A 26,699-nucleotide genomic window follows, 5' to 3' on the forward strand; every position below is an offset into this window, starting at 1 on the left:
AGCTGACCTGAGTCTTCAGAGAAGGGCGGGATATAAATGGGATTAAAATAAATAAAATAAAATAAAACATATTAACCTAACAGAGCTGGAAATCTATACAGAAATGATTAACTAATGAGAAAGAAGAAATTATGTGTAATTCTTTGGCTACAAATGCTATTAGCAACAGAATAGAATTATATATCATGCAACAGATTTTCTTGTATCTTGAACAAATTATTTAACAATAGATAATGTTATAATTCATTCGCTAAATCCCAAACATGGGAGTATTTTGCATGAAAGCTAATAATTTTTGCTTATCCACCAACCTTTACATAAATACTGTATATAAAACTGAGGAAAAAAGAACAGTGCATGAAAGCTAATAATTTTTGCTTATCCACCAACCTTTACATAAATACTGTATATAAAACTGAGGAAAAAAGAACAGTGGCATCAGCATCAAGCAGCACCTGCTTAACAATCTTATAAAAGGAAAACCGGATACCTCTCCAAAACAATCCTCTTCTGCAATAAATCTGAACAAGTGCTAAAACTCAAGGTATTACTCAAAAAGGTGTTAAGTAACTTTTTTTTTGCTAGCCTGACTATTGCTTTTTATCTGGAATTCTTTGTTTGCTGTTGCTGCTTTCTCTTGTTTTTCTTTGAATTCCTGTTTTCTCAGTAAGGTAAAGGTTCCCCTGTACATGCGTGCTAGTCGTTTCCAACTCTAGGGGCCGGTGCTCATCTCTGTTTCAAAGCCGAAGAGCCAGCGCTTGTTCGAGGATGTCTCTGTGGTCATGTGGCCAGCATGACTAGATGCCAAAGGCGCACGGAATGCTGTTATCTTCCCACCATAGTGGTCCCTATTTTTCTACTTGCATTTTTACATGCTTTCGAACTGCTAGGTTGGCAGAAGCTGGGACGAGTAACAGGCGCTCACTCTGTTACGTGGCACTTGGGATTCGACCCACCAAACTGCCGACCATCTGATCGACAAGCTCAGCGTCCTAACACACTGAGCCACTGCGTCCCTTTTCTCAGTAAACATATTTTTATTTAGAAATTTGCATTTTCATGTGCAACACTGCATAGTGTGGCAATGCTGCCCTTCGGTTACAGGACTTTAAAGTACTCATTGACGGCTTTATCTTTCACATCTATTTTCCCAGAGCTGGACTGAAAACAGAAGGTCTTGTTATAAGGGTTAAAAACTCCACAGCCTAAGACATGTCAGAATATTGAGTCTAAATGGTGAACAAATTACCATAATTAACCTATATGATGAATCTTTGAAGAAAAAGGTCTGCTAGGTTTTAAATCATCAACTAATTGCAGAATTATACAGGTGTATTAGAAGACATCTTCAAATCCAAAATCTGAAAAAATGGTGCTTAATTTAAATACATTTGATTAGAAACAGTTATGTTTATGTTTTACTTACAACCAAGTATTAATAGCAAAATCTATTACCATATAAATGGATACATTTTCTTGGGGTGAGATAGTTTCAACACTGCAGATTAAATGTGAATATTATTTTAGTCACTAGATGGTGCTCACTGTTCTTCCACAGAAAAGGTTTATTGAGAAAATGAACCTGTTTTTTTTAATGAGGCATCAAGTATTATTTTTCTTTAGCTTATAAGAGCAATTGACTCCATTCTTAGCCGTAAATATAATCTGCAAGTATATTCAGCATCAGATACTGAATGAAGAATGAATGAAGGGAATGAAGCCTACCTTAACAACTGAAAATGTAGAAAACATAGAAATTCCTGAACAGGTGTAATCTCCAATGGACATTGCACCAAATCAATAAGTGCCACTAAAATCAATAACAAAATTATCCTCTGGTTAAAAGGCTGAAAGTAATAGACATTGCCCATTATTTAAAACGTGTTAAGGTTTCTGTCCCAAGATCATGGCATCCGGCCCTCTCAATTCCTGGCAAATAGATAGGGAAGAAATGGAGGTAGTGACAGATTTTGTTTTCCTGGGCTCCAAGATCACTGCAGATGGGGACTGCAGCCAAGAAATTAAAAGATGCTTGCTTCTAGGGAGGAAAGCCATGGCAAATCTAGACAGCACACTAAAAAGCAGGGATATCACCCTGTCAACAAAAGTGTGTATAATCAAGGCTATGGTCTTCCCATTTGCAATGTATGGCTGTGAAAGTTGGACCATAAGAAAGGTTGAGCGCCAAAGAATTGAAGCCTTTGAACTATGGTGCTGGAGAAGACTCCTGCGAGTCACTTGGACTGCAAGGCGATCAAACCGGTCAGTCCTAGAGGAGATCAACCCTGACTGCTCTTTAGAAGGCCAGATCCTGAAGTTGAAACTCAAATACTTTGGTCACTTAATGAGAAGGAAGAATTCACTGGAGAAGAGCCTAATGCTGGGAAAAGTTGAGGGCAAGAAAAGAAGGGGACGACAGAGAATGAGGTAGCTGGATGGAGTCACTGAAGCAGTAGGTGTGAGCTTAAATGGACTCCAGAAGTTGGTAGAGGACAGGAAGGCCTGGAGGAACGTTGTCAATGGGGTTGCGATGGGTCAGACACGACTTCGCAGCTAACAACAATGCAAGATTTCTGTCAACAAAGAATGCAATGAAATACTTCACGTGCTATTCTCACTACTACTAAAATTTCTCAGGCTCAAACTTTACAGAAATATGGCTGGTATCCACAAGAAATTTGCCCAGACAATTGGTATCGCGGTGGATCCCAGGCGCCGGAACAAGTCTACTGAAGCCTTGCAAGCCAACGTCCAAAGGCTGAAGGAATATCGCTCTAAGCTCATCCTCTTTCCCCGGAAGTCTTCTGCACCCAAGAAGGGAGACAGCACAGCAGAGGAACTCAAGATGGCCACACAACTGTCTGGTCCAGTTATGCCCATTAAAACCGTCTACAAAAAGGAGAAGGCCCGGGTTATCTCGGAAGAAGAGAAGAACTTCAAGGCCTTCGCCACTCTGCGCATGGCCCGGGCAAACGCTCGGCTCTTCGGCATCCGGGCCAAGCGAGCCAAGGAAGCAGCCGAGCAGGACGTGGAAAAGAAGAAATAAACTGCTTGGACAGATCAGTTCAATAAAAAAGGAGAAACTTGCAAAAAAAAAAGGGAAGTGATATTTCTCTTTCTAGGCAAGAATTAATATTCAGTTATTTTTAATTATCTTTTCTGTTTTCTGCATTTGGCTCACTAATGTACTAATACATTTTATTTGCAGGGGATTGAGATTTCATCTAATCAATCTGAAATCATTTATTGAGGCACAAATTAAATTCCTTATAAGAGCAGACAGACGTCTAACACTGGATTGGTATACATTCTTAGTGACTGTAAACTTGAAACAGATGGGAAATGTATGAATTTGAATCTTAGTGAACCAGGAAGACTAAGACTTATCCAGATTGTTTTAATCATTCAAAGCTGTCACCCTTTGGCCACCAAGACTTTTTCCTTTGTTACCATATGTTATGTATCTATATCATATGATACAAATTCATTTTTTCCAACAAAAATGACTATTAGGACTATTATCTACTTATTTACCTATCTATGAGAGCCAGAGTGGTGTAATGTTTAAGATATTGAACTAGACTTTGGGACAGTTAGTCATTCTCACCCTTTAACATCTAATTACCAAAAGAATTGGACCAATAAAGTATGATCCATAACTTTCATTATGAAAATATCTCTCTCACATATATATGAATGAATAGAATAATATAGAAATAATTTATACTAGGAATCCCCAAATTAACCTTAACCTTTACACTATTTATGATCATGATAGAGCATAATTATTTATTTTGGCACAAAGCTTATTTGATATTGTTGAATTTATAAAATAAACTTTGCATTTGGCAGAGTGCACTCAGTGTTGACACATCAATATTTAATAATCACAATGAAGCAAACTATTTTATCACTAATGGAAGAACAACTCTAATATCCACATGTACTGACCTAAAGCTGTGTGCCTGGAGCCTTCATTCTGGTTTTTTCCCCTTCATATTTTGAACCTTAAATAAATTGCATTCAGTGAGACTGGTACTACTTTATATAGCTCTAAATTCAATTTATTTTCATACTATCCTGCTTCCTCAGAAAAGACTGATAAACTGAGCCTAACTGTATAAAATAATTACTTAAAAACAGAATAGAAACAAAAGTTAAGATAGGCAAGAAAATGGTAAGTGAGCACCTGTCCAGTCTAGACGAGTTCAAATCACCAGGACCAGATGGATTACACCCCAAGATTCTGAAGGAACTGGCAGATGTGATCTCAGAACCACTGAACTATATTTTTCAAAGATCCTTGAGCTCTTGGGAACTACCAGAGGATTGGAAAAGAGCTGATGTAGTTCCCATCTTCAAAAAAGGGAAAAAAATGGATCCAGGAAATTACAGACCTATCAGCCTGACCTCAATACCTGGGAAGATTCTGGAAAAGATAATCAAACAATGAATCAGCAAGCACCTAGAGGCAAACAAAGTCATTACTAAAAGCCAACATGGGTTTGTCAAAAACAGATCGTGCCAGACAAATCTTATTGCATTCTTTGACCAAGTGACAAAATTAGTGGATCAGAGGAATGCTGTGGATATAATTTACTTGGACTTCAGTAAGGCATTTGATAAAGTAGATCACAACCTTCTACTTGATAAGATAGAAAAATGCGGGTTAGACAGAATCACCACCAGATAGATTCGTAGCTGGCTGACCGGCCGTACTCAGCATGTGGTCCTCAATGGAACCGCATCTACATGGAAGGAAGTGTGTAGTGGGGTGCCCCAGGGCTCTGTTCTGGGCCCAGTGCACTTCAACATCTTCATCAACGATTTGGACGAAGGGATACATGGGAAACTCATCAAATTTGCAGATGACACCAAGCTGGCAGGAACAGCCAACACTCCAGAAGACAGGCTTAAGATACAGGAGGATCTGGACAGACTTGAACACTGGGCGCTATCTAACAAATTGAAATTCAATGGTGAAAAAAGTAAGGTTCTACATTTAGGCAAGAAAAACCAAATGCACAGATATAGTATAGGGGGTACCTTACTTAATAGTAGTAACTGTGAGAGGGATCTCAAAGTCCTAGTGGACAATCACTTAAATATGAGCCAGCAGTGTGCTGCAGCTGCCAAAAAACCAACACAGTGCTAGCCTGCATTAACAGAGGAATAGAATCAAGATCACGTGAAGTATCAATACCACTTTACAATGCCTTGGTAAGGCCACACTTGGAATACTGCATCCATTTTGGTCACCACGATATAAAAAAGATGTTGAGACTCTAGAAAGAGTACAGAGAAGAGCAACAAAGATGATTAGAGGACTGGAGACTAAAACATAAAAGGAACGGCTGCTGGAACTGGGTATGTCTAGTTTAATGAAGAGAAGGATGAGGGGGGACACGATAGCAGTGTTCCAATATCTCAGGGGCTGTCACAAAGAGGAGGGACTCAAGCTATTCTCCAAAGCGCCTGAAGGCAGGACAAGAAGCAATGGATGGAAACTAATCAAGGAGAGAAGCAACCTACAACTAAGGAGAAACAACCTGACAGTTAGAACAATTAATCAGTGGAACAACCTACCTCCAGAAGCTGTGAATGCTCCAACACTGGAAGTTTTTAAGAAGAGACTGGACAGCCATTTGTCCGAAATGGTATAGGGTTTCCTGCCTGAGCAGGGGGTTGGACTAGATGACCTCCAAGGTCCCTTCCAACTTTATTATTATTATTATTACTTCATAGTATTGTTGAACTGTGGATTCCACATTCAGGAAGCATCCTGATTTTTGCATAGAACTGTTTTATTCGACAAAAATAAAAGTTAGTTCCCATTCACAATTTTGAAGGTGACAGAATATACAGTTCTCCCATTGGGTTAATTACTAAAATTAGAAAAAAGATGATTTCTTACCAATATAAAACTTCTCTCTGTTTGTTCAAAATCAGATTTGTAAATGTGCTTGGCTCATCTTTCTTCATTTGTTTTTGATGCACTACCCAGTGGTTTGCTATATTAGCATTTTCTATAAAATGTAAAATGAGGCTGTAAAGACCACCCAATCAAATTACATATTTGATCTGGAATAATGTATTTTCTGTAAATAAATCTTTGTTCTGTTACATTTATAAACCTGGTTCACTGATTTTATCTGCAGTTGTTCCTGCTATCAGGAACAGCCACAGATATTCACACAGAAGCAGACACATACAGCCAGAATGCTTCAACTTCCAAAAATGAAAAAAATGAAACATGATATATTTCATATTGTGTATTTGAACTGTGCTCCTTTAAAATGAGTGCAATTTTGCAATTTAGAGATGGAATATATTCAATGAGAATAGCATCTGTGGATAACACTGATTGCAAATTTCAGAGATATCTCATTAATAGGTGTGCATCACTAGTGCTGGATGCTTAACCTACTGCTGCCCAGATCAACCTTACAGTAGTGATATTGTTTATGGTCAGCACAATTACACAAACCCCTACTAGGTTGCCAACTACTCCTTATTTAGCATTCTATTTCTTTTTCTCATTAATATGAAACACTTTTTACTTTTTTGTTTTCTTTTGGAAGTGGTAGAGATACATAACCAGTGCTGAAAGCAACTTCAGGTAACTTGCATCTATTTATGTGGTTTGACATTGTTTTGTTATTGGCTTTTCTTTTAATGCTATACTTCTACTTTATTATTGCACTGTATAAGATGGAGTAGCATTCATCCTAAGGTATAACCTTTATATCTTGCTTGATGTGCATATTGTCTGAGTTCCAATGTTTAGTTTACTAATACATGTTAAACTCCTTTCTCTCTACCTCGTTTTTCTAGTCATTGGTAAAATGTATCCCATCTTCTGAAGTAATCTGAACATTTTGAATACTGAAGGGAAACTAAAACCCAGACAAGAACTGAAAGAACAAGGCATTGATCTATCATGGGGGCCACACTTGCAAATTCAAACGAGATATGAAAAAGATACCAAAAAAAAGGATTTTATAAAGAACAGATAGAATTTGACCAGATATTATTAACATCAGGTGAAAAATTAAGAAACTGTATAAATATAAGTAAGTTAAGTTTAAAGATGGAAGAGGAACAAGTTAAAGAAACAATAATATGAGCAAAAAACTTTGGGCATAACATAGAATTAGAAAACTGGCAAAGTCTTTGGGAAAGAAATTCTAAAATAGCAAAGGCGAAGACTTACAAAGAAAACCTATACAAAATGTTCTACAGATGGCACTTAACACCTGTGAGGTTAGCGAAAATGTTTAAAAATATGTCTAGCAATTGTTGGAAATGTAGACAACAACCAGGCACATACTATCATCTTTGGTGGCCATGCCCATGGTTAAGAATACATATATGGTTAGAGAAAATGATTAAAAAACACATAGATTTTAAGCCAGAGTTATTTTTGTTAGGAAATTATGAGAAGGAATGTGTATATTTAATGTTTACATGTGTTAACTGCAGTGAGAATTGTATTTGCTCAACATTGGAAGGATGAAGAATTACCAGCGGAGGAAGAGATAATTAAGAAAATTTTAGATTGTGCAGAAATGGACAGAGTGGCACTAAAAATGAAAGAGAAAGAAGATTCAAACCTATTCTTCTGATTGGTAAGGCTGGCTTGGAGGCTGGAAGTGTTGCTTGAAGCAGGTATATCAAACTTCTTTTTCTTGGACAGGACAATTAATTTCCCAGGCAACCTGCAGTAATTAATATGATCTCTAGATGGCAGCAATTAAAAACTGTATTATAAGCTATCCTTTTTTTATTTCCTGTTATCACAAGCAGTCAATAAAAATAGAGTTTTGAACTGACAACCCTGTCCTGCCACACTTCCAAGACAATGATTGATGATTGGTCTTCCCTCTAGTAGTTTATGCTGAATGTGAAGAAAAAGGGCAACTAGGAATCTATCAGAGTGCTGCCCTGAAACTACCCCATATTACACTGCCAAACAACACTAGAAGGAATGCTAAAAGGAGGTTATGCAGTGGTGGGATTCAGCCAGTTCACACCAGTTCAGCAGAACCAGAAGCTAATTTTTTGTTGCCCGGGCCCGGAATGGACTTCCAGAAGCGGCATCCACAGAGAGAACCAGTTGTTTACATATTTGAATCCCACCACAGAAATTATGGGTCAGAACAATTAAAAATAACAGACCTTTTTCTCCTCCTAATTCATAACCAGGAGAGAAGCATATGCAGAAGAACCCCAAGTTACTCATGAAAAGTAACAGCATAACCCTTGATTAAAACATTTTAATTTTGAAATCTTTGCATTCTCTACTATAAATTATCAAGGCAAGAACTCTATTATACTGTAGAAGCTAAATGTGATTTTTCAAATTGGCATTTTATTAAGCAAATATTTTTTTAAAAAATATTAGAAATGCAATCTCACTTAGCCAAAGCAAAGTTTGCCCTTTTCCCGAACTTCTCCAGGAGGGTAAAGATGGAATGTAGCATTTGCCTTAAGCACACATAATTGCATTATAATTTGTTAAATGGTTTTAATCAATCGCCAAGAGGTTAGGTTTTGTGGTTCATGAACTTTAAGAGATACAACAATGGCTATGATGTGGGTAAACTTCTTTTATAGCTAACAGACTGCTGTGCTGGAGAAATGTACTTCCTACTGATCTTGTTCAGATCAGTGGCTGCTGGAATCACTCAAGATTACGTGGAATGTGGCTCAAAGACCAAACCTTGGATGCTAGGAAAAAGAAATGGCTTCTTTATGAAATCCAAGCAGTCCTTATCAACCAGAACATTGTGTTGGAAAACACCCAGATCCAACACAAGCTTGAATGTCTTCCAGCAGTATTTAGAATAGCAGATTCACATAACTTGAGTAAATTGTCAGGCTTTGAACACAGCAGTTCTAATGACAATAATACAGTATAAAAATATAAATAATATTAATCTATGGATTTGACAAGAGGATTTTTTATTAGTACTAATAAAAATTTATTATAAAAATAATATTGTTGATAGAAAAGCCCACTGCAACATTTGGGAATAAGCACAGAAGACTAGATTCCAATCCTATTTTGATAGTTTGAAAATGGATTATTTTGGCTAAAGTTTACTTTAGGAATTGTTCCCCTTGTTCTAGGCCTGTCTGAAACAAAATGTCACTCCTTAAGTCCAAGGTCTATTGATTAACTTGAGGAGATAAACAAATGGCTATTTACAGGCATAATTGACAGAGATAAATTTACTTGTATGTCAGCCTTTCCCAGTGGATAAAGCATTCCAAATTCTAGAGACTACATTTTGGCAACATGTTTCTATACTTTTTCCCAAGATTACAGTATTCATTACAGCAAATAGAATTGTATATAGGATTATCGATGTATTAATATCATGCATTTTGGTAAAATAATTTCAATATTACATATTTAAAAAGGAAAATTGTCTTTTCATATCTGTTAACACTGACCGTGTTGCTTCAGGGATCAAATCAATCAGATGAATATCTGATTACATCATTTTGCCCAAAAAGCATCATTATATGGATTTTTTTCATTGAATCTTACTTTTCATTTGTTGCCCATTAACTACTTTCATTTTTATCAGCTTGATTTAATCAGCAGTTCTGGTCAACTGTTTGGAAGTAACCTGATTCTAATTTGTTCTTTAATTATATTAGCTCAATGGCCATTGTAGGCCTTGTAAAACTGGTTCTGTTAATAATTTTGGCTTTTTAAATTTCAATTTCAAATAAACAATGTGTATCAAAAATTTATACATTTAAAACATAATAATATAATTATTCCACAATTAAAAACAAACTCAGTTTCTTCAAAAAATATTTGTTGATTTTAATTAGGGAGCAGTCCTAAGAAGATTCATCCACTTTTCTTTTAAAAAAAGAATTTCTTCTTAAAGTGTTTCTGTAATTACACAACATCTGCTGAGTTACCCTTTTCTCAAGTTTGTTGACACTTCTAAAGATTGGCATAGTGAATGATCCTCAAATTCAATATAAATTTCAATGTTAAAATATATATTACATGTCAGATATAGGGCTTAATAATTCTATCCCTAATTTTGGATTCCATTAATCTTCCTGAAATTATAGAAGACACAATAATTTTTAGGTCCTTGAATTTATGTTTTAAAAAGTGACTGGCAATCCTTTCATGATCTAAAGCAATTGTTCATCAATTGTTCAGAGTTGCTGAATGTTTCTGATAGGTAAAGGTAAAGGTTCCCCCGCACATGTGTGCTAGTCATTTCCAACTCTAGGGGCTGGTGCTCATCTCCGTTTCAAAGCCGAAGAGCCAACGCTTGTCCGAGGACATCTCCATGGTCATGTGGCCTGCATGACTAGACGCCAAAGGCGCACAGAATGCTGTTAACTTCCCACCGTAGTGGTCCCTATTTTTCTACTTGCATTTTTTTTAATGTGCTTTCGAACTGCTAGGTTGGCAGGGACGCGGTGGCTCAGTGGGTTAGGACGCTGAGCTTGTCGATCAGAAGGTCAGCAGTTTGGCGGGTCGAATCCTGAGTGCCGCGTAACAGAGTGAGTGCCTATTACCGTATATACTTGAGTATAAGCCGACTCGAGTATAAGCCGAGACCCCCAATTTCACCCCCAAAAACTGGAAAAAGTTATTGACTCGAGTATAAGCCGATCCGCCGTTCTGCAAGCCTCCGCCGCCGGCGGAGGCTGGATCCGCGCTCTGCAAGCCTCTGCCGCCAGCAGGTTTGGGAGGCGCCCAAACCTCCCCAAACGTCGGCAGGTCTCCGTTCCTCCGCGCCCTGCCTGCCTGCTTCTTTCCGCTGCGGAAAGAAGCAGGCAGGCAGGGCGCGGAGGTCCGGAGACCTGCCGACGTTTGGGGAGGTTTGGGGAGGTGCGCGCGCACCTCCCCAAACCTCCCCAAACTTCGGCAGGTCTCCGGACGGCGGTGGCTTGGGAGAGGTGCGCGCGATCCCGGAAGCACCAAAGCCTCGGCCGCGCACAAGTCCTCGGTAAGTTTTTTTGTTGACTGGAGTATAAGCCGAAGTGGAATTTTTTAGCCCAAAAAGTGGGCTGAAAAATTCGGCTTATACTCAAGTATATACGGTACTTGTCCCAGCTTCTGCCAACCTAGCATGTTTCTGATAGCTGGAACTTAATTTATTTAGAGACAGCACAGGTCATAGGGGATTTCATTGTGCCTGCCAGGAGTTACAAACTATATGAAACAAAAAAGACAGACATAAATTAAAGATCAAAATGAAGCTGATTAGTTTAACACATTTCTGGGTTTAATCCTCCCATCGAGTCCTTTATATTAAATGTTCTTCCCCAAGAGAAAGGAGTACCAGGGCAGCTATACATACTAATTTGAAGGGAGCTTTCCACAACTGAGATTTGAAAATGGATGCCAGTTGATTATTGTGCCTCTCAGTGATAACATCATAAAATCCATTCAATTAAAATTAATATATTTCAGCAGACAGCTGTATTAGAATGCTTGTTATTTTTCTATTATAATGGTAGCTTGTGTTATGGTGATCAGTACAATCTGTACTCTTATTACTTTTTCGTATTTCCCTTTTTTTGGCCTACGGCACATCATATGTTTTTATTTCAGTGAGCTGCATTGAACTACCTAATTAAAAGAAGCACTTCTGCAAAGCAAGAGGATATGGTTCATGATTTGCCAACTTTGAAAATGTCATTGTTTCCAAAGGAAAAAAATGTTAACAGTTGACTTTATGAACATTAAAACTGACTATAATTCTGCAGTTCAGTAAATTACAGATAAATACATACCAGTAGGACTCGAAACAAAATGTTACAGTATATAAACTTTCCATTTCAGGGTTCCTAAATGCTGACCATAAGGCCACAATGGTTCAGCAGTAAAAGATGCTGAGTTTATCAGTTGGAAAGCTGATCGCCCGGATTTGAGACCCAAGCACCATACAATGGGGTGAGCTCCGGTTACTTGCCCAAGCATGCAAATGCAAGTAGATAAATAGATTTCACTTTGGTGGGAACGTAATAGCATTCCATGCACCTCAGCATATAGTTATGCTGGCCACATGATCACAAAAGTGTCTTTGGACAATGCTGGCTCCCTCAACTAAGAAACGAAGATGAGCAGCGTCCATTAGAGCCAGACACAACTGGACAGAGAAAACTTTTACATTTACCTAAAAGCTAACCATATTCTTTTAGGGATACTACACATTATGAGAATTTTAAGAAGATGATTTCTCTCTTTCTATTTTCTCATTTACAGCTGACAGTTTGAAAATGCAGAATTAAGACTTTTTTTCTCTGGTAAAATTGTCATTTTATTTTATTTTGGCATGATGATTCAGCAAATCTGAAATGTGGCAGTCCAATTCTGGATAAAAGCCTGTTATTGTTAACCGTCCACTTAATTCTTGATTCCCAAATCAGTTTCACCTAGTTTATCATGTTTACAATTTTTGGCCTACACAGGCAGAATATTCACATACACATAGATATTCCATAAACTATGGGCATTTAGTAATGCATTTTGATTGGAAGAATTTCTTTGAAAGTCAAAAATTCAATTATGGAAGGTTGCTTTAAAGCACACTCATTGCAGAATTACATTTCATATACAATAGTAACTGAACTAAAGTGAAACAAAAGAAACTGAAAAACTCACTGGAATGCATATTTTTGTTGTTAGCTGCGAAGTTGTGTCCAACCCATCGCGACCCCATGGACAATGTTCCTCCAGGCCTTTCTGTCCTCTACCATCTTCTGGAGTCCATTTAAGCTCACACCTACTGCTTCAGTGACTCCATCCAAACACCTCATTCTCTATCGTCCCCTTCTTCTATTGCCCTCAATCTTTCCCAACATTAGGTTCTTCTCCAGTGAGTCCTTCCTTCTCATTAGGTGGCCAAAGTATTTGAGTTTCATCTTCAGGATCTGGCCTTCTAAAGAGCAGTCAGGGTTAATCACCTCTAGGACTGACCGGTTTGATCGCCTTGCAATCCAAGGGACTCGCAGGAGTCTTCTCCAGCACCATAATTCAAAGGCCTCAATTCATTGGCGCTCAGCCTTTCTTATGGTCCAAATTTCACTGCCATATATTTCAACTGGGAAGACCATAGACTTGACTATACACACTTTTGTTGACAGGGTGATGTCTCTGCTTTTTAGTGTGCTGTGTAGATTTGCCATGGCTTTCCTCCCCAGGAGCAAGCGTCTTTTAATTTCTTGGCTGCAGTCCCTGTCTGCAGTGATCTTGGATCCCAGGAAAATAAAATCTGTCACTACCTCCATTTCTTCCCTATCTATTTGCCAGGAACTCAGAGGGCTGGATGCCATGATCTTGGTTTTCTTAATGTTAAGTTTCAACCCAACTTTTGCACTCTTCTTCACCCGCTACAAGAGGCTCTTTAGTTCTTCTTCACTTTCTGCCATTAGAGTGGTATCATCTGCATATCTTAGGTTGTCAATATTTCTCCCAGCAATTTTAATTCTAACTTTTGATTCATCTAGCCCTGCCTTTCTCATGATGTGCTCTGCATATACGTTAGACAGGCAGGATGACAGTATACAGCCTTGCCGGACTCCTTTCCCAATTTTGAACCAATCAGTGGTTCCGTGCCCAGTTCTCACTATTGTTTCTTGACCCACATATAGCTTTCTCAAGAGACAAATAAGATGGTCTGGTACTCCCATCTCTTTAAGAACTTGCCACAGTTTTTTGTGATAAACACAATCAAAGGCTTTAGCATAGTCAATGAAGCAGAAGTAGATGTTTTTCTGGAACTCCCTAGATTTCTCCATGATCCAGCATACGTTGGTAATTTGATCTCTAGTTCCTCTGCCTCTTCAAAATCCTGCCTGTACTTCTGGTAGTTCTTGATCCACATACTGCTGGAGTCTAGCTTGTAGGATTTTAAGCATAACTTTACTAACATGTGAAATGAGTGCAATGGTGCAATAGTTTGAACATTCTTTGGAACTGCCTTTCTTTGGAATTGGAATGTAAACTGATCTTTTCCAATCCTGTGGCCACTGTTGAGTTTTCCAAATTTGCTGGCAAATTGAGTGTAGCACTTTTACTGCATCGTCTTTTAAGATTTTGAATAGCTCAGCTGGAATACTTTCACCTCCACTACCTTTGTTGTTGCTCAGTTTTTCTAAGGCCCACTTCACATTCTAGGATGTCTGGCTTGAGGTCAGTGACCACCTCACCATGGTTATCAGGGATGTTAAGCTCATTCTTGTATAGTTCTTCTGTGTAATTTTGCCACCTCTTCTTAATCTCTTCTGCCTCTGTTAGGTCTCTGCCATTTTGGTCCTTTATCACGCCCATTTTTGCATGAAACTTTCCCTTCATCTCTCCAATTTTCTTGAAGAGATCTCTGGTCCTCCCTATTCTATTGTTTTCTTCTATTTCTTTGCACTGTTCATTTAAGAAGGCATTCTTATCTCTTCTAGCTATTCTCTGGAATTCTGCATTCAATTGGGTGTATCTTTTTCTCCCTTGCCTTTTGCTACCCTCCTTTCCTCAGCTATTTGCAAAGCTTCCTCAGACAGCCATTTTGCTTTCTTGCATTTCTTTTTCTTTGGGATGGTTTTAGTTGCTACCTCTTGTACAATGTTGTGAACCTCCGTCCATAGTTCTTCAGGCACTCTGTCTATCAGATCTAATTCCTTAAATCTATTTGTCACCTCTACTGTATATTCAACAGGGATATGATTTAATTCATACCTGAGTGACCTACTGCTTTTCCCTACTTTCTTCAGTTTAAGCCTAAACTTTGCAACGAGAAGCTCATGGTCTGAGCCACAGTCAGCTCCTGGTCTTGTTTTTACTGACTGTATAGAGCTTCTCCATCTTTGGCTGCAGAGCACATAGTCAATCTGATTTCTGTGTTGACCGTGTGGTGATGTCCCTGTGTAGAGCCGTCTCTTGGGTTGTTGGAAAAGAGTGTTTGCTATGACGATCGTATTCTCTTGACAAAATTCTATCAGCCTGTGCCCTGCTTCATTTTGTACTCCAAGGCCAAACTTGCCTGTTATTCTGGTTATCTTTTGGTTTCCTTCTTAAGCATTCCAATCCCCCATGATGATAAGGACATCATTTTTTGTTGTTAGTTCTATAAGGTACTGTAGGGCTTCATAGAACTGGTCAATTTCATCCTCTTCAGCACTGGTGGTTGGGGCATAGACTTAGACTACTGTGATATTGAATGGTTTGCCTTGGATTCGAACTTTGATCATTCTGTCATTTTGGGGATTGTATCCCAGTATTGCTTTTCCTACTCTTTTATTGACTATGAAGGCTACTCCATTTCTTCTGAGGGATTCTTGCCCGCAGTAATATACCTGATGGTCATCTGAATTAAATTCACCCATTCCTGTCCATTTTAGGTCACTGATTCCTAAGATGTCGATGTTCAGTCTTGTCATCTCTTGTTTGACCATGTCCAGCTTGCCTTGATTCATGGATCTTACATTCCAGGTTCCTATGGAGAAAAAATCTTTACAGCATCGGACTTTCCTTTGACCACCAGATACATCCACAGCTGAGCGTCCTTTCGGTTTGGCCCAGTCGCTTCATTCTTTCTGGCACTACTAGTACTAGCCCTTCCCCAGTAGCATATTGGACAGCTTCCAACCTGAGGGGCTCATCTTCCAGCGTCATATCTTTTTGCCTTTTGGTACTGTTCATAGGGTTTTCATGGCAAAGATACTGGAGTTGGTTGCCATTTCCTTCTCCAGTGGATCATGTTTTGTCAGAACTCTCTACTATGACCTGTCCAACTTGGGTGGCCCTGCACGGCATAGCTCATAGCTTCATTGAATTACACAAGCCCCTTCGCCATGACAAGGTAGTAATCCATGAAGGGGGGAATGCATAATACATCTGTCCAACCTTCTAATAATGACTTATTCTACTGGAGGCTTTTATTTTTCATTCAGTCCAGTTATTTGTTATACATGATTCCTGCATTCTTCTGGATAGCCTTTCTGCCATACTACAATATATCCTAAACTATTTTTTATTTATTTGTATTTAATTGTATGGGTCCTTCCAAGCACACAAAAGACTGACAACAAATACCAGTATAAGAGTTATTTAGCCCTCTTCCTCCCCAAAAGTTAATCTATCATGGAAACCAAAATTGATGCAATCCCACAATTGATCCTGAACATCAAATGAAATAGTTTTAGATAATCCATTTCATTAAGAAAATCTCAAACTATACTGTCCTCAGCATGTTTAATAACTTTTCAGATATTAGAGACTGGCTAGTAATTTTTAAAATCCACCCCCTTCAAAAAAAATGTTAAAAGCAATTACTCAGTGCAATCAGTGCTTGATCATAACCAAGATCAAATGTAAACCTAAAGTCAATGAGTACATATGTAATACATTCTGGCTTGAATGACTATTTTGTAGACAGGTATGACAATATGTGATGATGGTCAAGAATAGATTAAATCCATGTGCTTGGATTTTTACCCTGCCTTTATTGGCTTTATAAGCAACTCAAGGTGGCAAATATACATAATACTCCTTCCTCCTCCTATTTTCCCCAAAACAACAATCCTGAGAAGTAGGTTGGGCTGAGAAGCAAATTGGCTGGCAGAAGGTCACTCTTTGTTGGTTTTTTGTAGTTTAGGAAAGATAGGAAAGATGGACAAAAGAAAAAGGAGGGGTCAGAAGCAGAATAAGTGTCCCTGTGTATTTTGACATCTCTCCCTTCCCATTTCATCTCTACCTCCTGATTATTTCTGAGGGACAGAATAGCTCTCTTTCCAGAATAAAAAATAATATAAAGAATCTAATGTGAAAATAGATCATCAAATCACATCCATTTATAAAGAATGCCTTTCATGTATGTCATTAAACATTTCTAAAAGTTATTTCAGAATATTTTTGTTCCTGATTTGTGGAGTTTTGCTCAAGTGTCATAAAGCACACATATAACAATCTTAAATAGAATATCTAGAGTCACATTTAGCTGTGCTGGCCATGCATGCCTTTTTTCAAAGTTTTGTCCCTCAATTAGACAACAGTCTTAAACCATATCCACATTATCAAAGACAGAAGGAACTTTTTCCCAAGCTAATTCAGCCACACATTTGGCTATAGAGCTATTTTCCTTGGATTTGAAGCCAAAAATACTAAAACTAACAATCTTACTTTTTTTTTAATCCCATTTATATTCCGCCCTTCTCCGAAGACTCAGGGCGGCTTACAATCTAAGGCACAAATCAATGTGCTTAGCACTATTAAATTGCTTGATTCACAATACAATCAGTCATTATACAAAGATTAAATTGTATGTAGTATTCTTTACTAACTCAGTTGAAATCTAACAATCTGGATCAATTTAGTGTATGGAGTAAATTAATCTATCTGCAAAAAGAACACACACATGCTTTAAGTGATCAGTTGAAATAAATTAAAATTTTAGAAAGTGTCGATCACTATTCTGCAGAGGGATGCTCCAATGTTCTGGCCAAATGACTGGGCTGAAAATAGAAACAGATGTTCTAATAACACAGAACTGCTGCTAAGCATTATGAATTCCCCCACTACCAAAAATATAATGATTTGTCTGCAATTCTCAGTGTGGTACACCAGACATGCTGTTATATTTCACATTATCGTGAAGATGAGATAAACACATACGATAAGCTAGACTCTGTATATGCCTAATTAAATTCTCACTATAAACTCTCTGGATGAAATCAGGACTAATTATGCACTACAAAATTGTATTTGGTATTTGAGCATGAGAAAAAAAGATATGATGATAAGATTGGGGGGAAAAGAGTTTTGCCAAAGGCTTTTCTGAAATCATCTCCAAAATCAAAGTCTTTGAAATTATTGAATACTACAAGGCTTTGAGAATTAATACTATTTCAAATAAATAAATATATAAAATAATCAAAATTGTTTTTTCCATTGTACTACACAGTCTGTTGCCACTAAACATACCATATTTCAACTAAGCACTGTTTTTAAAAATATGTTACAGAGAATAACATCCCTGTAAAAAAAATTTCTGAACATATTCATGGATAACTTAAAAAAAACTAAATACATCCTAATGTGAAGGACATATAATTATATAATACATTGTATGTAAATATTAAATATCATTAGATTAGATATCAAATCCATTAAGTATCCCAGGACCTGCACATAACCCTAAATAAGTGAGCTTTTTAATTCACTTCTTCTTTCAGCATACTTGAAAAAATGGGAATTTTTTAAGTACTAAAAATGCATGCATACACGGGTCCTTTTTCTTGCACAACCCATTTTAGAGATTCATCATGTTTAATTTTATTTAGTGAAATCAGTGACATTTTGTGTTCACAATGATATGAATTGACTGGATTAAATATGCTATTTCTCCAAGAATAATTGATACAGGACCAAAGTCATACATCCAGAAGATTTTCTCGGCCAAAATTTCTAGAACTAGATGGCTTCAAATTCTACTTCATTATTTAAAAGAATGAGAATATGTGCTCTAGTCTATGTTCATGTTGCTTCTGCTCATAGATATTTAAGTCAGAACATCTGTCTGAGTATTCTAAATAGTTAGCATACAGTTCCCTGAAAGAGTAAGAAAATTTATGCAAAGTGAAGAATGGGAATAAGAAATAGTTACCAAAGAAATTAATGGAATGCAATAAGAAAAAAGGGTGGAATCACATTGGTAACATTATTTGCCTGTTAGTACTCATATATCTACATATATGCATTGCAAAATGTATTTAGTGATATAGGATTGTTTTTAAGTAACAGGTTTATAGCCCTCATTTTTCCATTAGTTGACATCATCAGCTTTGATATCTGTATATTGTAGCAAATCATAAAGATGTTCACTTACTTTTATCATTATTTCAGATTTTTTTTCACTAACAACCACAATTTCTAAGCAACATAAATGCCATATTTGCTACTCATACTAAGCTACCTTCCACCTAGATCTAAAGCAAGCTTTATGTCTCCAAGTCTTTATCTATTGCTTTTCCTTAAACACTCATACCTCTATCAATTGGATAAATAAGCTTATAGGTGTGGTTCATTGCTTATCTAAGGGAGTCAATTTTAAATAAAAACAAGGACCAAAATTTACATATTTTTCTTTTGCTTCCTAGGAAGAAGCAAAAGTACTGAAGCTATTGCTAAAGAAAAGAAAACAAAAGACAGAAGTACACAATTCATTATAAAGTATGATCTTTTTATTCATACCAGAATTTATTACATTGATAACTACTTTTGAAAAAAATTAAGAATAATAGCTTTAATTTCAGCATGTTGTTGTTAGCTGCGAAGTCGTGTCCGACCCATCACGACCCTATGGACAATGTTCCTCCAGGCCTTCCTGTCCTCTACCATCTAATTTCAGCATAGTATTTTGATATTTGCTGCACAGTTAAGTATTCATTCATTCATTCATTCAATTTCTATGGCCTTTTATATACTTCTATAATGTAGAGCTGCAACCTAGCACAATTCTACATAAAATAATACCCATGTAAAAAAAATGTTCCTAATACTTCACTGGTCCTAAGAATAAACATTTTTTTTCTATCACCATTTTCTCCCCTTTTTGTTGATAAAACTATACCTGTGTTTCTTCTTTGTTATGATGTGTTATGCTGCTTATATAAATTGTTTGCTAATACTTTTACTGACTTTATTCTACTTCTATGATATAAGTGCCAGCAATTATAACTGTATCTAATTATTTCTACTTGATAGGAAATACTATATTATGTCAGCCATTTCGTAATATATTTTTAACATTTCAAATGGTAACAGAGAAGTTTACTATAAATATTTAATACCACTGAGTACACAAAATATTCCAAACTAATTGTAGTCATTAAAAATATTATAATATTAATTACAGCTTTTCTTTTATATCCTCCAAAAATGCCTTGAGTCACAAATTAATTCAACCAACAGTTCTGAAAACAGTTGTGGGTAGGTTGCCCAGTCTGTGAACCCTTCAGTACTCATTAAAGTACATTTTATTTCAAAATTCTCTCACACTACAACAACAAAACTGTAGTAATGTTTTGAAAATTCATACAAATTTAAAACCATAAAGTATTTTTATGCTCCATTTCTTCCCTTTTGTAGAAATGACATAACATGTTAAAATGTATCTTTATCAGGATTAGTTTTATTGACACAACACACCAGATTTGGGATTATTGTTAGCTGTAATTTCTTTCCTGTATCTATTCATTGTTTTATTTGCACGTATGTGCCTAATCTGTAATTTGTTTAGTCTATGTTAGAGGTATCTTCTGAAGGTGATTATATTGAGTAAGTGCTAGGTGCTGTGTGTTGGACAAGTGTATTAATTGCCTCACTGGGTAGAGATATATAAAGCAGATACAAAAAGGTTTTTTCAAGCTGTTAGGCTGAAAAGCAGTTTTCCTATCGCCAAAGAAATCCATTCTGCCATAGCAAGTTGATGCAGAAGGACAAATATAGAATCTTAACTGTAAAAAATGCTAAAGGCTACATGTAGTCTTTCACATACAATCATTATTACCATATGATGGCACTGAAAAAGGTTACTTATGACTGGTCCTTGTATTTATGACCATCACAGTGTCCTTGCAATCATGGAATCAAAATTTCAGTGCTTGACAACCAGCATATATTCACGACAATTGTGACATCCTGTAGTCATGTGATTGCCATTTGTGACCTTCCCAGGGGACTTTCCAACAAGAGAATCAGTGAGGGACTTGGTTAACAATCATGTAATTTATTTAATGGCTATGGTAAAAAATGAGCAAGAACGAGCTTAATGTCCCTGATAACCACGATGAGGTGGTCACTGACCTTGAGCAAGACATCCTAGAATGTGAAGTGAAGTGGGCCTTAGAAAAGCTGAGCAACAACAAAGCTAGTGGAAGTGACAGTATTCCAGCTGAGCTATTCAAAATCTTAAAAGACGATGCAGTAAAAGTGCTACACTCAATTTGCCAGCAAATTTGGAAAACTCAACAGTGGCCGCAGGATTGGAAAAGATCAGTTTACATTCCAATTCCAAAGAAAGGCAGTGCCAAAGAATGTTCAAACTATCGCACCATTGCACTCATTTCACATGCTAGTAAAGTTATGCTTAAACTCCTACAAGCTAGACTCCAGCAGTATGTGGATCGAGAACTACCAGAAGTACAGGCAGGATTCTGAAGAGGCAGAGGAACTAGAGATTAAATTGCCAACATACGCTGGATCATGGAGAAATCTAGGGAGTTCCAGAAAAACATCTACTTCTTCTTCATTGACTATGCTAAAGCATTTGATTGTGTGGATCACAACAAACTGTGGCAAGTTCTTAAAGAGATGGGAGTGCCAGACCATCTTATTTGTCTCTTGAGAAACCTATATATGGGTTAAGAAGCAACAGTGAAAACCGGACACTGTTGGGAAAGGAGTCAGGCAAGGCTGTATACTGTTGCCCTGCCTATTTAACTTATATGCAGAGCACATCATGAGAAAGGCAGGGCTAGATGAATCAAAAGTTGGAATTAAGATTGCCGGGAGAAATATTGACAACCTAAGATATGCAGATGATACCACTCTAATGGCAGAAAGTGAAGAAGAACTAAAGAGCCTCTTGTTGCAGGTGAAGAAGGAGAGTGCAAAAGTTGGGTTGAAACTTAACATTAAGAAAACCAAGATCATGGCATCCAGCCCTCTCAATTCCTGGCAAATAGATAGGGAAGAAATGGAGGTAGTGACAGATTTTATTTTCCTGGGCTCCAAGATCACTGCAGATGGGGACTGTAGCCAAGAAATTAAAAGACGCTTGCTCCTGGGGAGGAAAGCAATGGCAAATCTAGACAGCACACTAAAAAGCAGAGACATCACCCTGTCAACAAAAGTGTGTATAGTCACGTCTATGGTCTTCCCATTTGCAATGTATGGCTGTGAAAGTTGTACCATAAGGAAGGCTGAGCACCAAAGAATTGAGGCCTTTGAACTATGGTGCTGGAGAAGACTCCTGCGAGTCCCTTGGACTGCAAGGCAATCAAACCGGTCAGTCCTAGAGGAGAACAACCCTGACTGCTCTTTAGAAGGCCAGATCCTGAAGTTGAAACTCAAATACTTTGGCCACCTAATGAGAAGGAAGGACTCACTGGAGAAGAGCCTCATGCTGGGAAAGGTTAAGGGCAAGAGAAGAAGGGGACGACAGGGAATGAGGTGACTGGATGGAGTCACTGAAGCAGTAGGTATGAGGTTAAATGGACTCCAGAAGATGGTAGAGGACAGGAAGGCCTGGAGGAACATTGTCCATGGGATCACGATGGGCCGGACACGACTTTGCAGCTAACAACAACAATGGTAAAAAAAAGTCATAAAATTGGGCATCACTCATTTAATAACTGCATCTCTTAGTAACAGAAGTTTCAGTCCTGACTGTAGTTGTAAGTCAAGGATTACCTATATATGGGGAAACGTTACGCCATTTTAAAAGACAAGAAACCTTTCATGCGCATATGAGAAAAAACATGGTTTTCTTTCCAACTGCTACTGTATATCAGCAGCCATAATAAAAATGCAACTTTTTATCAGAAAACTAATCCTCTATTCCTGTGTCAAGTCAATAGTAGTGGAAGGTCAGAAAAGGGACAATGGGATGCTCGGCAGTCTTGGATAGATAATAGAAATCATTATAATCTATAAACAGACTCATATCAAATTCAGGGAGAAGATTAAAGTAATATGTTGCCCTTTGAAGATATCATTAGCACTGTTCCCCATCTGGCTGTTGGCAATGAGTTTTGGATTGCTCAAAAATTCTGAGTTTTAAAACAAAGAAACCATTATTCCCAATTTCTTTTTTTAAAGGAGTTTGGTATTGTTATTTCTTAGTTTAAGGAGAAAGATAGTAAAATATCAGAAAGGAAAACTGCCATTCTAACAATAATATTAAAATAAACCACAAGGTATTGAAAAAATATACAATAAACAAATATTTCACCTTGTTTGAAAAATTTGGAATATGTTACCATGTAACTATTTTTCTCTCCACATTTATAAACAAGGCTGATTTTCCTCATATGTATTATTTTCATAAATATTAGCAACATTAATCTAATCTTTCATAAACTTCATTTTATGCTACTGACTTGACAACTTCCATATACAGTATATATTTTGCATTTAGTATTTTTGAATATCAGAAATCATATCTAATTATGTTAGAGTTTATGGCATGTGTTTCTCAACCCCAGGAAGTTTTTATAATTTGTCACATAGTCAGCCAGATATCCAGACTGGAACTGGCATTTTTATCTACCTGTCGAGCCTTTCCCAAGAATGTGGGATTGATGTTTGATGGTGCTAGAAGTATTGTCACAGGTAAAACATGAAATTGTAGCCTCCTTTGATCTTTCCCCAACACAAAATACATTTGATGAAAAACTGAACAACTTAAGTAGAAAGGCAACTCCATAGTGGAAGAATGAGAAGTTAATCTTATCTTCCCACTTCCTGTGTTTGCCTCCTTTTACAACAGCTGTTTTTGAATGTGCTTGTATTTAAGAAAATAAACCATAATCAAGAAACTCAAAATCAAGTATAAGATTTACCTTGATGTGTGCTGCTTGATCTGGGACACTTTGAATCATGTCCTTTAACAGCCAGTGTTACTGTATGTACCAACAGTTGAGAGCCATAGGCAACTGTTAACCCCAGAAAACATAACCATGTAATTGTGACATTCGTGTTTTAGCATATAATGTTTTAGTCTGCTATAAGATGAAAAAGAGATTTAGGAGGAAAAGAGCATTGAAAATCTCTTTTCACGTATTTCTACAATTCTTTGTGAATCCATACACAATTATCAACTGCAACCAATGCCATTGATTTCTAAATAATCTAGGCCTTATACAAGTTAAAAGATGTATTTTCTTCCACAAGCAATATTCATGCACAACCTTATGTGCTATACTAACAATAATGATCACCCTAATCATTAGGGGGAAAAAGAACAATCTTAAATAATTATTTATATTCCACATTTCTATTCACACTCAAAGAAAATAACAATAAAAGTGGAAAAAGTGAGATTTTTCCACAGAGCCCTGGTGGCACAGTGGTTAGAATGAAGTACTGCAGGCTACTTCTGCTGATTGCCAGCTGCCAGCAGTTTGGCAGTTTGAGTCTCACTAGCTCAAGGTTGACTCAGCCTTCCATCCTTCTGAGGTCGGTAAAATGAGGACCCAGATTGTTGAAGGCAATATGCTGACTCTGAGCTGTAAAGCACTGTGAAGCGGTATATAAGTCTAAGTCTATTGCTATTTTAGATGTTTAAGGTAAAGGTAAAGTTTCCCCCGCACATGCGTGCTAGTCGTTTCCAACTCTAGGGGCCGGTGCTCATCTCCATTTCAAAGCTGAAGAGCCAGCGCTTGTCGAGGACGTCTCCGTGGTCATGTGGCCGGCATGACTAGACGCCAAAGGCGCATGGAACGCTGTTACCTTCCCACCGTAGTGGTCCCTATTTTTCTACTTGCATTTTTACGTGCTTTCGAACTGCTAGGTTGGCAGAAGCTGGAACGAGTAACAGCGCTCACTCTGTTACGCAGCACTCGGGATTCGACCTGCCAAACTGCCGACCTTCTGATCGACAAGCTCAGCGTCCTAACCCACTGAGCCACCGCATCCCTATATTTTAGATGTTTAAAAGCCATTAATTGTTACTATGAAAATTGCATTAAAAACTAAGGTATTTTTTTCATATTTTTTTCATATACCTCCCAGTGCAAAATAATAACACTGAATTCTGACTATCTTAGCCTTAGTAAAAGATGCCCAAAAATTGAATTAGGTCTATAGAATTATTTCTTTTATTAGGAAAGCATTTCAATGAGACACAGCTCAATAAATTCTATATAATATATATAGCCACTTTGTGGGGAGAAGAGTGACATAAAAAGTAATAAAATAAAAATATATCCCTTTTAATTTGGAGTTATTTCTTTAACACTTTATAGTAACTGAGATTTTTGTTTCTTTCATAGTGTCTCTAATAGTTCCAGGAATATCAGACAGTAATAAAAATAATCCTAAAACATTTAATAATAAATAAGCAATGCATTTTAAGGATTATAATACTACTACTATATAATTGTGCCATTTATATCTGAACTAATACATAAAAATGAAGAAAGAATATATTCTTTCTGTGACATTGTTCCATTCTTTAAAAACTTCCTTTGATATTTTTATTGTCATAACCATCTTGCAGGCCTATATATATTTCCTCTAACTAAAATCTTTAGTCCTCTCTAGTGTCCAGTTTTGAAGTCATGAAATTATTTATGTTGTGTCTTGTAAAAGGCAAGACCTCTGAGTTTTGGGAAGTAAACCCAGAGGATGTGTTGATGTATTCAAGAATAACTTTACAAGTGAAAATAATTCTTAAAAGTGAAAAGGAAATGGGTCTCTGATAAAAAAAATCCTTCTGTTTTATTGACATAAATTCAGAGGTAAGAGAGAAAATCCCTAGGCTAGGTTGAAGAAATAATTGTTTAGTTAGTCAACATTTAGGTCAAATTGGGGCAGTGACACACAAGGAATTTGTCTCCGGTGCATAAACTCTTGATGTACATACAACAACAAAGTGATAGGTCATATATCATAGATCAGAGTTACAATCAATCATAAGATACAACAAGTGATAAATCAATCAAAAGTTTATAAACACTGCATCTCTTCAGGCCCTTAAACATAAACTTTGGCCACCTAATGAGAAGGAAAGACTCACTGGAGAAGAGCCTAATGCTGGGAAAGATTGAGGGCAATAGAAGAATGGGACGACAGAGAATGAGGTGGCTGGATGGAGTCACTGAAGCAGTAGGCGTGAGCTTAAATGGACTCCAGAAGATGGTAGAGGACAGGAAGGCCTGGAGGAACGTGGTCCATGGGGTCACGATGGGTCAGACATGACTACGCAACTAACAACAACAACAGCAGGGGCAGTGAACCAAACTATCAGCCTCTTCCCTCTCTTTTTCACAAAATTTTCATTCATTTTCATTTCACTCATTACAAAAACAATTCTATTGTGAAATACAGTATTCAAACATACAAGTATCCACAGATGGTATAAAAAGTACAATGTATACTGTATGAAAGAAGAGTGGGGATCATGAGGTTTCAGGTGTCACCTTGACTTTTTAAATACCTACCACTGATGTCCTTGCTGTAACTTAACAAGCCTGCCACTCTAAGCTCACAATATAGAGTAAAGGGAAAGGACATCTAGTTGATATGGTGGGATAGGAAAGGATTACACAACTTTTCTCCTCTTGGTTTCAATAAATCTGCAAGAAACTCTGCAGAATTAACAAGTATATTCAACAGTGAGCCCAAGGAGCATTTTAGCCTAAAACAAATGTGCTGTTATCTATTTCTTCTTCCTTAACAAATTATTAAGATAAATGATAGAAGAAACACTGGTAAATGAGGTATGGTGATTGTACAATGAAACCTCATGTGGAAGAATCTTAAACATTTATTTATACATCGTATTATATTATGGTAACAGTAGCTTCCTGAAAACAGAAATAGGTGGTTCTGTAGCTAGCATATTAATAAGTAGAGAAATTGTTGTACTCTGTGTATATTTAGAATATCTGCTGGTTTCTAATAATTATTGTAAAGTTTAGAATAGGGGAGA

The 26,699-nt window shown here is 37.1% G+C and overlaps 1 protein-coding gene across 1 annotated transcript in view; it reads right to left on the reverse strand.

Moving 5' to 3' along the window:
- The window catches only part of ERG (ETS transcription factor ERG), a gene marked incomplete at its 5' end in the record, with an annotated part of 71,749 nt that extends 48,103 nt beyond the window's left edge, over positions 1–23,646 (reverse strand). The window contains one exon of the mRNA XM_081327125.1: positions 23,608–23,646. Within this exon, the coding sequence (XP_081183251.1) occupies positions 23,608–23,646 (39 nt within the window). The remainder of the gene's footprint in view (positions 1–23,607) is intronic.
- Positions 23,647–26,699: the final 3,053 nt, after the last annotated feature.

The sequence above is a fragment of the Vipera berus genome (assembly GCF_964194415.1).
Source record: "Vipera berus genome assembly, chromosome: 4".
Taxonomy (NCBI): Eukaryota; Metazoa; Chordata; class Lepidosauria; order Squamata; family Viperidae; genus Vipera; species Vipera berus.